The sequence below is a fragment of the Ictalurus punctatus genome, chromosome 15, assembly GCF_001660625.3.
Source record: "Ictalurus punctatus breed USDA103 chromosome 15, Coco_2.0, whole genome shotgun sequence".
Taxonomy (NCBI): Eukaryota; Metazoa; Chordata; class Actinopteri; order Siluriformes; family Ictaluridae; genus Ictalurus; species Ictalurus punctatus.
Genome location: NC_030430.2, coordinates 4000207 through 4012520, shown reverse-complemented (window position 1 = coordinate 4012520; position 12314 = coordinate 4000207). Strand labels below are relative to the sequence as shown.

Genomic DNA, 12314 nt, shown 5'->3' with positions numbered 1-12314 from the left:
ATAACAAGGTTAAAGCCAGGAGCATAACTCAGTACAGCATTTCTGTGTTTAAATCTGTGCTTTTCAATGCACAAATATTAGCTTTAATGCATGGTTTTAATTAAAAAAAAAATCAACAAAACAGTATTTTCTTCCATAGTATCAATTAAAAGATTCAAAAAGTACTTCTTTTTTTTTTTTTTTTAGAAAGTTTAAGTCCGATTTAACATTGCCAGATTTAGCATAAACCCCATTTTTCGATGTTTCGTCAAATGTCCTCCTCTCATTGGTCAAGCAAAAATGACGTTTGGGATCTGATATAATATTGAATTTATTATTATTATTCCCTATTTATAACTTTTTACTGTTTACAATTCATTCAATTATACCGTTTGGGAATGCTTTTGGAACTCGGCTTTAAAATGCAAACATATCTGGCAACCCAGTCCACTGTTGTTGTTTTTTTTTCTGTAGCTGTAGGTGGCGTTTCTTCGTTGTATGATCGGATGCGTGCTTTTCTCTCCGTTTCTGTTTTTACATCAGACAGCGTCGGACTCCGAGTTCGCACAACTTTTTCGGGTCCGCAGAATTAAACAGGAAGCAGATAAAAGCTGAAACGGATATCGCAATCCTGACCAGTTTTGGGAGCAACACTCGTCGCGCGCACATACATACATACTTACATACACATACACGCACACACACAAACGCACGCGCACGGCTCAGTTCTGTAAATGAGTGTGGCACGGAGACACAGCACCGCTTTTCCACTCGAGTGACTCAGAAACTTGAGACTTTCTCAGTCCGTGTGCCGCCTGGGAAAAAAAAGATGGGGACGCGGACAGGAGTGCGAAAGTTTTCTGTTTTGATCATCTCCCTACTCGGGGCGCATCTCATTAACGTAAGTGAACTACTGTGCATGACTTAATGCGCTGCTTTCATTCACACACCTTGTGTGTATTGTACGTGCATGACCTCTCCTTGAAGTAGGGTCATCTAAAAGTGACGTTATTTCTGAAGAAAGTGCATGCACGACACGTTTCAATTCATGATATTTGCATGTCTTTAGCTGGTGCATTCTCAGGAAAGCATACCTTAAATACACAAAGATGCACCCTTCATAGGTGGTACCACCCAAGAGGCCGTGAGCGGTCCCTCTTTTTGCTGATTGATCGAGTAGAGTAGTACATGGTTGAAGGGAACACTGATTTTACACTGCTTATTGTGTAGAGGAATCTCGCCTGCTGGAGTGGATCTTCTCCTGATCTAATCTTGTCCACGGGAACCGGCTATTCATAGATGTTGTGCATGCCTGTAAACGTTCTCAGCTTTATTTCCATGCGCTTGTCTCAAGTCTCACGGCAAACACCTTGAGTGCTGATCGTAAACTTTTCCTTTTACACTCTACGCAGAAAGAGTCACACGGTTTAACTGGAATGAAAACGGACCTAACATACGGCCTTGATGCACTCCGCTTCGTCACATGTTATTTAGTAACGTAAACCTTGTGTAACTTAGTAGGGCTGGGCGATCTATCGATATAATGTTGATATCGTGGTAAATGATTACGTGATGCACTTTTCTGAGATATCGTTGGTATGGTGATGTACTTTTTTTTTTTTAAAGTATCGTCAAAATCAGTTGAACCGTTTAATTGTGTTTATTTTACTACTGTTTTGTACGGACAGTTTGTTTAGTTAATGATATATCGTGATGCACGTCGTGTATCTTAGAAATGTCCTCAAGTATCGTGATATGATATTTTTGTCATATTAGCCAACCCTATCACGTGGCTACTTTTGGCCCCATCCGCCAACATCATCGCTTTAGAATTTATAGTAACACAGTTGTACCGTTTTTGAAAGGAATCGGAACAGGAAGGAATCATGTACCATAGCGCTTTGGCAGACATGCCAATTTTGATTTATTAAAAAAACAACATATCTTACTTTTCATTGCATTTACAGGTTAACATTTTGTATTTCGTTTATTGTTGTCCAAGAAACAAGTTCGTTCCAGTTATCACTTGATGTTGCAGCAGCTATAAATAAGACAAAAAAAGCTGCTTTTTTTTCCCTCAGTGTCAGAAAACGTCCTATTACGGATTTACTTCGGACTGCCCTGCTGAAAAACGAACAAACAATAGACGCCGTCACAGAAATCCTAATGGTTTCCACTACAAACGATCTGCTGTTAACTATTAAAACCGTTAACAAATGGTTTCCATTATGTAGTAGGACATATTAAGGACGTGGATCCTAGACATAACATTCCACCAATAGAAAGCAACAAATTACCATTAGAGACTCTCAGGGACCATTACAGTTTCCATTAAAACCAATACAATTCTTATTATAACCATTTAAACCATTTCAAATTTCTACGAGGGTTTTTTTGTTTGTTTGTTTGTTTGTTTGTTTGTTTTTCAGCAGGACGTGTAATGTATGTACCTAGACTATATAAAAATGATGGCACGTTATATTTTGGTTTTGTGATGGGTTGTTGATATCTCTGTGGAGTAAATGGAATCTCATTGGGTTAAATGAAGGGGCTAAGACAATGCTGATAACGCTGATCTATGATCTCTTATATTTGACACACTTATTCTGTGGTGTAATAAAACTTTTTGAATTACTCAAAAAGTTATTGGTCTTAGATCGACAAGCTCAAAGATTATATCTCCAGGCTATTCATATTGGTTTTTTTATTTTTAAAAAATTTTTTTATTTTTTTTATTCATAGTTGCCTGACACATAGGCTCCGGAAAAAATATTTCTTATTAACTTTAGCTAAACAGAGAAATTCATTTGTTACATTTAAACATAATCCATTAAAAGGTGGTGTAATGCACTGTTTATGTCCATGTTATGTTTTATGCCCAACATGACCTCCGTCAGCATCAGACAGAGGCGTAATCGTCTCCGCAGGCGAATTTTGCTTACAGGACCCAAAGTGAACATAGAAAATTGTGGGTGTGGATGTAAACAATTAAGCAGTATAGTGCCCCACAAAGGCGAAGCGTAGTAATTACACCTTGATTTAGTGTATATTTTGTAATTACTGAACTTTTTACGTTCCCTTTTTGTGTTTCTGAGCAAATTTGATCTAGCATCCAGCACATGGTAGCTCCTCTACGTAAGCAATGCTGCGACTGTCGAGTGCATGAAGTGAGCAACAGTCCACACGTTTTTTCGTATGGATAAGTGCATCATCCGGGTACTTGAAGTGCACCTCTTCTTGTTGGAATTTTCAATGTGAACACATTACTCACTCTATTTATACTACAAAATGACCTACGTTTGTGCAGAAGTATGCTATTTGGGATTCACCTAATAACTGCAGCGCAAGGACCAAACCTGGCAGCTTATAGCCAAAATGTTGGCCATTTTTTGTTGATGTAAATGCAGTCTATGTTTCTTTTAGTCTGTATTATATCGCTTAACTAGCTCACCATTTTATTACATTATATTAGCTACCACTATTTAGCCTAGTCAGTTAGGATTGCAGGCAACTGCATCTTGGGACTGGGCAGTACACTGGTGCGTTCACTCACTAACTGGACTAATGAATAATTCAACATACAACTATCTTTATCAGCACTCGGATGCCGCTATCATTCTGTCATGTCTAGACAGAGCAGTGATCTGAGGCAAGAATGTGCCTTAACTGCACAAAAAAAAGAAATTGGCTCTGGATTGTGGTGTTCAGTGAAGAACAATAGGGGCAGGCATTGTGTTATAATTGAATGAAAGTCTTAATATGAAGTTAAAAACACTGTATGCCGTATGAGTTATGCCTCAAGACCACCAGATATCTTGGAAATTTTGGGTAATGGAAAGTCTTGGTAGTGCTGGTAGTCTTTTAGCACGTCTTTAGTGTTACTGCCCCTGCCCCAGAATGCTATTGTTCACACAATGACCCTATAATTGCATTATTCAGAACTAGGCACATCCGTTTTTTCCCATTGTAGCTCAACTTTACTACTTATTAGACGCCTCGTTGGATTCAATTGAGCTAGATTCTAGATGCTACCCGGGCTATGCGTTTGGAATTTCAGGGTCGTAAGTATCAATCAGCTCTGACAAAACAGCAATAAACGCTTTTTATTATCTTTTAGTTTACTAGCACCGCTAAGTGTCCCCTGCCTCTGTGTTAGCAATCGGTTGGTAATTGCTACTGGATTCTTCGCTCTGCTTTTCCGGACCAATGATTTCTCTGCGGTGGAGCTGTAAGTAGATCCTGATGGTGAGAGATGTTAAAACGGGACGAATAAGCGAAGACGATAAACATGCCGAACTTAAACTGATGATATATTGTTTCTATATTATACCCGCACACATATCTAGACAGATAAATTTAGATGAGGCTCCATTTTTTTTTTGTGACTCATTCCTTAATGATTTCCTTTGATGTGGTTTAATATATAGCCATTAAAATAGTGGCGTGCAAGTAAACATTCTTGAATTTGCTTGCTGTTCCACTTTGTGATTTAGTAAAGTAATTTGAGCTGTGAAATGTTTAGCCTTTAACTTTATGCTTAGCCTGCTTATGAGGCAAAGGCTTATGGGTTGTGTACTCTGAGCAAGGTTCATTTGATGGAAGTGGTTCATGTGGACGCAACACTCACGCAAAGATCAATCCTTTAATGCCTCAGATCAGCAGTTTATTAGTTTATTGGCTGGTTGTTGAATGGTTGTAATGCGTACGTGTGTACTCTGTTTAATCTGTATTTAGATTTAACACGAAAGTGGGTGTGGCGATGGTCTCTCTCACATCATACTATATTTAAACAATTCACAATTGCATGAAGCTGATTGGCCAGTGGGTCCTGGACTAAAGTTTAGAAACTCACGTTTTAATGCATAACCTTAGGGGTCTTGTGTGTGCTTATAGAACCTGAAAATGTCTGAATAAGTGGTAGATATTGGGTGCAAGAACTCAAAAGTGAACCTGGCTTGTTTTATTCCAACCAGAACTGCACTACTAAGTACAGTGAGTTGGAGGACCGTCCTGCGCATTGGCACTTTCATATTTGGCAAATATCAGTCTGTTTACCGAGATTGACTTGGAGCTAAATTGATACTTTTGCTTTATTTGCGGTTTGGTTTGGTTTAGTTTGGTTTCACAGTGCACAGGCAATTAAATTAACCTAAAAGGATGTTCAAAAAGCACATAGGTGTGATGGAGCGGTGTCCACAATCTTTTGGGCGTATAGTGTATGATGACTGAGGAAAATGTAAGCAAACCTTTACCAAGTGCGCATAGAAATCTCAAAAATCACCCAAGCTGGAAGAACATGGAGCTGACACTATATAATTACAGTCGTGTGAATAAATAAATACACCCCTTGGAAATTGTTGGCTTTGTTGACATATTTGGAAAAGCAGACATTTGATCATCTTTGAAACAGTGTCTATTAATAAAGTTGATGTACTTGAACAAAACCACAAAGAAAAATAGCTTTTTCTATCATTTACTCAACAGAAATATCAGTAGATGTGGGATTCTTCTGTGGAAAAAGTAAGTACACCCATGGCCTCAGAAGCTAGTATTGCCCCCTTTAGCAGAGATAACTTCTTGTAGGCGTTTTGTATAATTGTTCACCAGTCTCTGACTTCAGCTTGTTGGAATTTTTGACCACTCTTCCATGCAATATTCTTTCAGTTGCAAGATGTTTGAGGGTTTTCTTGCATGTACTGTCAAATCCCCCTACAACGTTTCAATGGGATTCAAGTCCGTGTTTTGACTAGGCCATTCCATAACCCACCATTCCTTGGTGGATATACTAGTGTGCGTTGTATCATTATCCTGCTGAAAGGTCATATGATGCAGAATTCATAGTTGAATCAATGAACACAAGCTGTCCAGTCCCTGAGGCAGCAAAGCAACCCCAAACTATAACACTTCCACCACCGTGCTTCACAGTTGGTATGAGGTGCTTCTCCTGAAAAGCTGTCTTTGGTCTGTGCCAAACATGTCTGCTGTAACTGTGGCCAAACAACTCTATCTTTGATTCGTATTTCCAGAGCACATTATTCCAACTGTAGTCTTGCAAAGGCTTTTTCCTGGCACGCCTTTTTAAAGTCTGCGGATTTTTAAATCCCTTGTCAGACTCGTAGACATCCACAACGTTTTTTTCTGAAGGCCTTACAGAACTCTTTAGATCTTTTGTATGATGACATCACACACCTCAATAGCATTGGGAACACCAGACACTAGATATGAGAGGGATATAAATAAGACCGGTTCCACCTGCACTCCCCTAAGCAGGTTCTAATCACTGGCACCCGATCTTCAACACCTGATTATAAGTTTTACTTTTTCCTTGTGAGTGATCTGTTTTTTTGTTGTTGTTGTTACTTTTAAATTTTGAAAATGACTGCAAAATGTCAATTGTGCTATTTGATAGAGTATCAGTTAATAGGCACGGTTTCAAAGAGGATCAAATGTTTGGTTGTCCAAATATGTAAAAAAAAAAACAAAAAAAAAACATGGGGTGTACATATTTTTTCACATGACTTTATATAAACAACTGGTGTGTCACATCCACATAGTTACAGCTCTGTCCTTTTGTTTTGTTTGTGTACAAAAAAATGTGCAGCCGCGACTAATTCAGTTTACTGTCTCTCCCAGAGTATAGTGCTGCAAGTCCTCGCTGACTACATTGGTGGAATGCTGCTTAGGTGGCCCGCTTGACCTGGTTTCCTGCACCCGTATCTAGCTTAGTTCCAGGATGTTGTGTCGGATCGTCTTCCGTCTTACGACGCATTCAATGACCTCTTTTAGGGTGCCCACATTTTTAAAGTCTTGCGTAATGTCAGGATATAGATCCACCATCCTGGATACCTCGGCTAGCCACGTGATCCTCAACATGCACAATGCTTTGGTGTTCAGCGTAGTGTGGAGGTTGGGAAGTTAGGACTTCTTCCAGAGCGTGTACGTTTTAAATCTGCTTTGCGTGCTGCCTGTCAACTTTGTGTGGTTTATGGTTTCATGCTCAGGCCAAACAGTTGGGGATTAGAAGCTTCTAATCATGACAGCTGAAAAAGAAAAGAGCCTGTATACTTTACAGGCTTGAAACGCATTCCCCACTCCATCCCGGGGTGTCCCAACAGCATTCTCACCATATCCCCTCAGGCCTTATCTCTGTGTCTCCTTGCATTTAGCACATGCTTGCACTGAGAAGTTATTGACATCAAGAATAATCCATTAATTTGGTGGAAAACACAAGAAGTGTCACCGTGAAAGTTTCAGCAAATAAGATTACGTCCATACTTCGCCGTGTAGTGTTTTGAAACCAAGGGATAATGGAGATTGTAGTTTTCCTGCGTATCCGGGAAGTCGAAAAAACATACTTTTTGTTTTGTTGGGTATGACTGTGTTATACGGAATGATAAATGTGCCGAATTTGAAAGTTATGAATTATGCCGTTGTTTGAATTTTTTTCAAGGGAACTTGAAATCAAATCTAAGGTTTGTAAACTTAATTGGGTGTAAAAAAAAAAAAAAAAAAAACCTCAACAAAACCTTAAATTCAGTTCCTGGTGAATCTTTGTCTGAAATTCAGTGCTTCAAATTCAAACACAAATGAATTCAATGACTACGTTTACATGGACAGCAGTAATGTAATTATTGAGCTTACTCTGAGAAAGATGATAATGTGGTTAAGGTGTTCACATGAGTTGCTTTTAGAATACTCCTTCGATGTACACGTTTTACATGTTCTAGAACATAATTAGATTAACAGCGCACGTCATTACGTCACCGCGCCACGCCGTCCGACGTCCCTCCAGAATTTCACGTATCGACATACAGTTGGTCTTCGTTATGGTACCGTATACAGTTTTGGGTGTTTTTATGAAAAAAATTTACGGACGCTTCAGGTGCGGTTAATTATTTGTCATGCTGTACGTACAAATGGACGACTGCTTGAAGCCCTGGGCTGCGTCTCAAACCGTGTACTTACCTTCTATAGAGTAGCCGAGATACATGTATTTCACCTACTATAGGCCTATAGTAGGTAAGTGAGCGGATCACGCAGCCGTGATCTCTTGTTTGCCGCAAAAAGCGCAAAATGAAAACTCTCACACGACGTTAACAGTGTGATTAAAGTGTGTACATGTCTGTAATACACCTCGATAATGCGACTAAAACTCCACGTCTTAATTTGTGTTTTGTGTTTACTTTGAGTACGACTTTAATCGGCTTAAGGTAAATAAAAATTGCTGTTTTATATGGTAGCTTCTTAATCAGAGTATTGTCTTAATCCGGTTAATATCGGATTATTGTTGTCCATGTAAACGCACTGACTGAATTTCAATTACTCCGAATCTACACCTGATTTATTATAATTCAGTCCCTCCAGGATTTTTTTATTTTTTTAAATTTTTTTTTTTGCGATCACAGAAAGTAACACGAAATCAAGGAAACGCCGCAGTATTCGCAGGCGTTTGCAATTTTTAAAAATGGCCGCAGATTTGGGCCAAGACGTGTCGTTACGTCATCACAAGGCACGTTCAGTCAAAGCCGTCTTCGATTCAGGAGTTCAGCTAAAAGGCCTAATTTACCAACAAACATCACTGCGAAAGACCGCTGCAATTTCGCCAATTCAAGTAGTTTTCCGCCAAAGAAGCACAAAAAAAAACCCTCAAACGGCGTTAAGTACACTGAAGAAATAAGAATTCTTCCATGTAGATACATTTTTGGCCATATCGCCCATCTCTAGTATATAATATCACAACCCATTAGAAGGCACTGCCTCAAACCCGGCATTACCTGCCAGGGGCATTGGAGCGACGACGTGGTCACTTCTCAAAGGGGGGGGGCAAAACCGCAAAACCAAGCATTTTTGGCTGCAACAATCCCGAAAAAAACTCTGAAATCCTGTTCGGACTGCGTAAAATTCAACTCACTTCCAAGCTACAGAATCCAGTTTCATTTAGATGTAGTCCAACTACAATTTACGCATTCAAATAAGGCATAAACGTTCTCATTTGTACATTTTTAGTTTAGATTGTAGTGCTACTTTTCCATTCCGTACTGCTATATACAGTAACTTATTGTTTTGTCGTTGTTTGTTTTAGCATATTGAAGGTCATTTAATTTCATGTGACTCAAACGACAAAATAATAAAAAAAAAGATTTGTTCAAGATTGACTTGATTCATAATTGATACCGTTGGCATCCCAGTCATTTCTGAGTCATCGACACTCCGCCCCATTGGATGACTTTGAAGTCAATTGTTAGAAGCAGTACTAAATGCTTAAACTCTTTACTATTTATGTAAATCATCGATATTGTGCAAGTCTAATGTGAAGCAATGTACTGCACATAATGTAATGGTATATACATCTGAACAGGAGTTTTACACAATGACTAACCCTATGGTGGGAGACTGTGTTCGTCATCATTGATTAGAGCGAATCCAGACATTTTTTGTTTGCGCTCGTTCCACTCGAACCGTAGACGGATGAGTGACCGAATGTCTGCCTTGAAGCGCCTCCATTGTTGAAAGTGAGTGAGTCATTTTTGAGTGAAGTAGATGTACTTTAAACCCGGGTGAGCCACACAGTGCTGGAATGAGAACAAACCTTACTATTGCTTAAGTAAGGAGTACAACTCGATTGGGTGTGCTGATTGGTTGATGTGATGTGGCCCAATCAGAAGCAGAGTCACCTTTACCATCGCAAAGTGGATTATTTTTTATATATTATCACAGCACAAGCAGGTCACGTTACCACTTATATTGTAACAGCTATACATTCGCTCACCAGTTACTCTTTTTTTTCTTTTTTCTTTCTCGCTTTTGAAAAGTACTGACACTGGAGACTCCTTCCATAATGTTGAACAAACGCCTCCTTACACAAAACTTCACCGTAGCAGCAGTCGTAGGTCCTACTTTCTTAAATAGAAACATCTTTAAAATGAGTTTATTATTAGGCTTTGATTATGTGGAGCTTCTGACCAATCAGAATTTGCCATTTTTTATCAGTATGTTTATAAAAAAAAAAAAAAAGGAAAACAAATACTTTCATGAGCATTATTAAAGTATTAAGCACAACATTGTGTTGCTGTGGTGGAAGTTGTACTGTATTTGAAAGGTTTATAGCCCATCTTTGCTGATTGGCTTATTTTAGACCTTTCATTATTTTCAGTCCTCAGTGCTTGCGCTCGTACCAGACATTGGAGGAGAGTGCTGTAGGATGTTAGAAAAAAAGGACACTAGTGCTAAATGGCAGCACACTGTATGTGTAAAAGGCGTGGCCCAAAGCAAACATGCCAGGACACATGGGAAGCTGACGGATCTGCATTAGTTTGTCATACCTCGAGGGTGAGGTCAGTGAGATGATCAACTTCAGACCCCACAGCTTGTGAGAATATTCACATACCACAATCATCATTAAAAAAATTTTTGTAGCCAAACTATTTGTCCAAGGCTGGGATCTCGCATCCCTGTCTTTTGTGATCAAATCAGCCTGTGGCTAATCTGCGATGCATCGCTGTGGGATTCGGAGCCTTTCATCTGTGTGCAGTTCTCCGAGTTATGGGACAGACCGCAAACACAGCTGCATCTCAGCTGGTACGCCGCTTCTTGCAAGTGTGGACACGAGTTAGCACTGACTCTCAGCACTGCCTGATGCAAAAGAAGACCGCACACCATTGTTTCTCCTCCAACACACACACACACACACACACACATATACTACAACACCCCCTGCAGCAATGCCATGGCCCACCTGCTGCCAAACCCCATTATGTCACGCTGATCCATTCTGCCATGGCGTCAGATCACATAGCAAAGATCTTGGTGTGTGGCTGGAGGTCTCCGATATCGAGTCTGGGTGACCTGCGAAGACAAAACCGCCACCCAAGACTTAATTAAATATCTAAGCGTGATATAATGCGAACCTTCAATATGTCTGACGTTGGCGAAAAAGAAGCCGTCCAAAGAAGATGATTCCAGTGTTTCTCTGTCTATTGAAATTTCGAAGCCACTGAACTTCAGACCTTTTCCAATATTTTTAGTCGTCTGCGTCTTGCGAAACGATTGATCTTTCACGAGACTTGTATTGACGTGACGTCTTCTCACTAATTCAGGTAGTGTCATGCGAAACGTGTCCCGAACCTTTGAATGCACACAAGGTCTTTTTAGGGTGTCCACGGGTCCTTCGAATGTCTTAATGTAAAAATAAAGCCTTAATTAGCATTAAAATATCTTAAATCCACATTTCAAAGGTCTTAAAAATGCAACCCGACCGACGCTGTAAAGAAGATTTAGATTTAATATTTCACCCGTTGCTGTTAGAGATGGGAAATCCGTGTGACTGTGTGCGGCTCATCTGTGTGTTCGAGCGACTCGGTTCGCAGGACACGCCGCTCCACACTAACTTCATCTCTGCCTGTGCTGCGAGTTTGAGTCCTTTAGACACGACACGTGCCAGATTCACTTTGGGTTTACGTTAGAGAAATCGCAAACATTTTTGTGGGAAGAGGTTTACAGCATTTCACGTGATTTGGTAATGAGAAGTGAGTTTCAAAAAAAAAAAAAAAAAAAACTGTTGCCAAAATAAACAGAGGTCTTCCTCCAAAATAAAAGCCACGAGGTTTAACGCATAAAAGTGAATTAAGTCAGAAATATATTACTATTGTTATATTACTGTTTGTAGCCTCAAATCAAATGTAGTATTATTATTATTATTATTATTATTATTATTATTATTATTATTGAGTGCAATAGTAATATTACAAAATAGCAAAGCTTTTTATTCTCCTCTTCTTTACAAAAATGTATGTATATTTATAACACTACTTGTTACATTACTCTGGCATTAAATTACAAAATTGGTAAACACTGCTGGGAGGGGGTTTCTAATCCAGCTGCTGAGGGAGGGATGGTAAATTTGACATCGTTTTCTCTTCTGACTTCCGTAATCCATCTCTCTATAGGTTTTTTTTTTTTTTTTTTTTTTTTTTTTTTTTTTTTTTTTTTTTTCCCCCCCCTCTCTTGGAAAGTCATGAAAAGGAAATGTGGGATTTTTATTTTCTTTCACTGTTGGAGTAAATGCTAATGCAAAAATGATATTAGCTCTGGTCTCCTGTATACATCTATAGAAGTTTAACCTGCTATAGCTGACTTAAACCCAGAAATGGATGTTTATGCACGAACACAATCCGTTATAGCCGATGTATCGTGTAGCATGATTGAAGTGGCGTGCGGGAATGTTTTTGGAAATGTCATCGAATGGCTTCGCAATAATGAGAGCTCAGACATAAAGCTGAAGATGTAAAACTCTAGAATAAAACTTTTCTAGTCCAAACCAGTTAGTTCCTGTTATG

The 12314-nt window shown here is 39.2% G+C and overlaps 1 protein-coding gene across 10 annotated transcripts in view; it reads left to right on the top strand.

Annotated features, from left to right (window-relative positions):
* Positions 1-452: 452 nt before the first annotated feature.
* hspg2 (heparan sulfate proteoglycan 2) overlaps positions 453-12314 on the top strand; it is a 125579-nt gene continuing 113717 nt past the window's right edge. For 8 of the 10 annotated variants that reach the window (XM_047160209.2, XM_047160211.2, XM_047160212.2 and 5 more), the window contains exon 1: positions 453-880. In XM_047160209.2, the coding sequence (XP_047016165.1) occupies positions 809-880 (72 nt within the window). In that variant the 5' untranslated portion in view covers positions 453-808. The remainder of the gene's footprint in view (positions 881-12314) is intronic. The other 2 variants (XM_053686247.1, XM_047160215.2) reach the window with 1 other exon arrangement.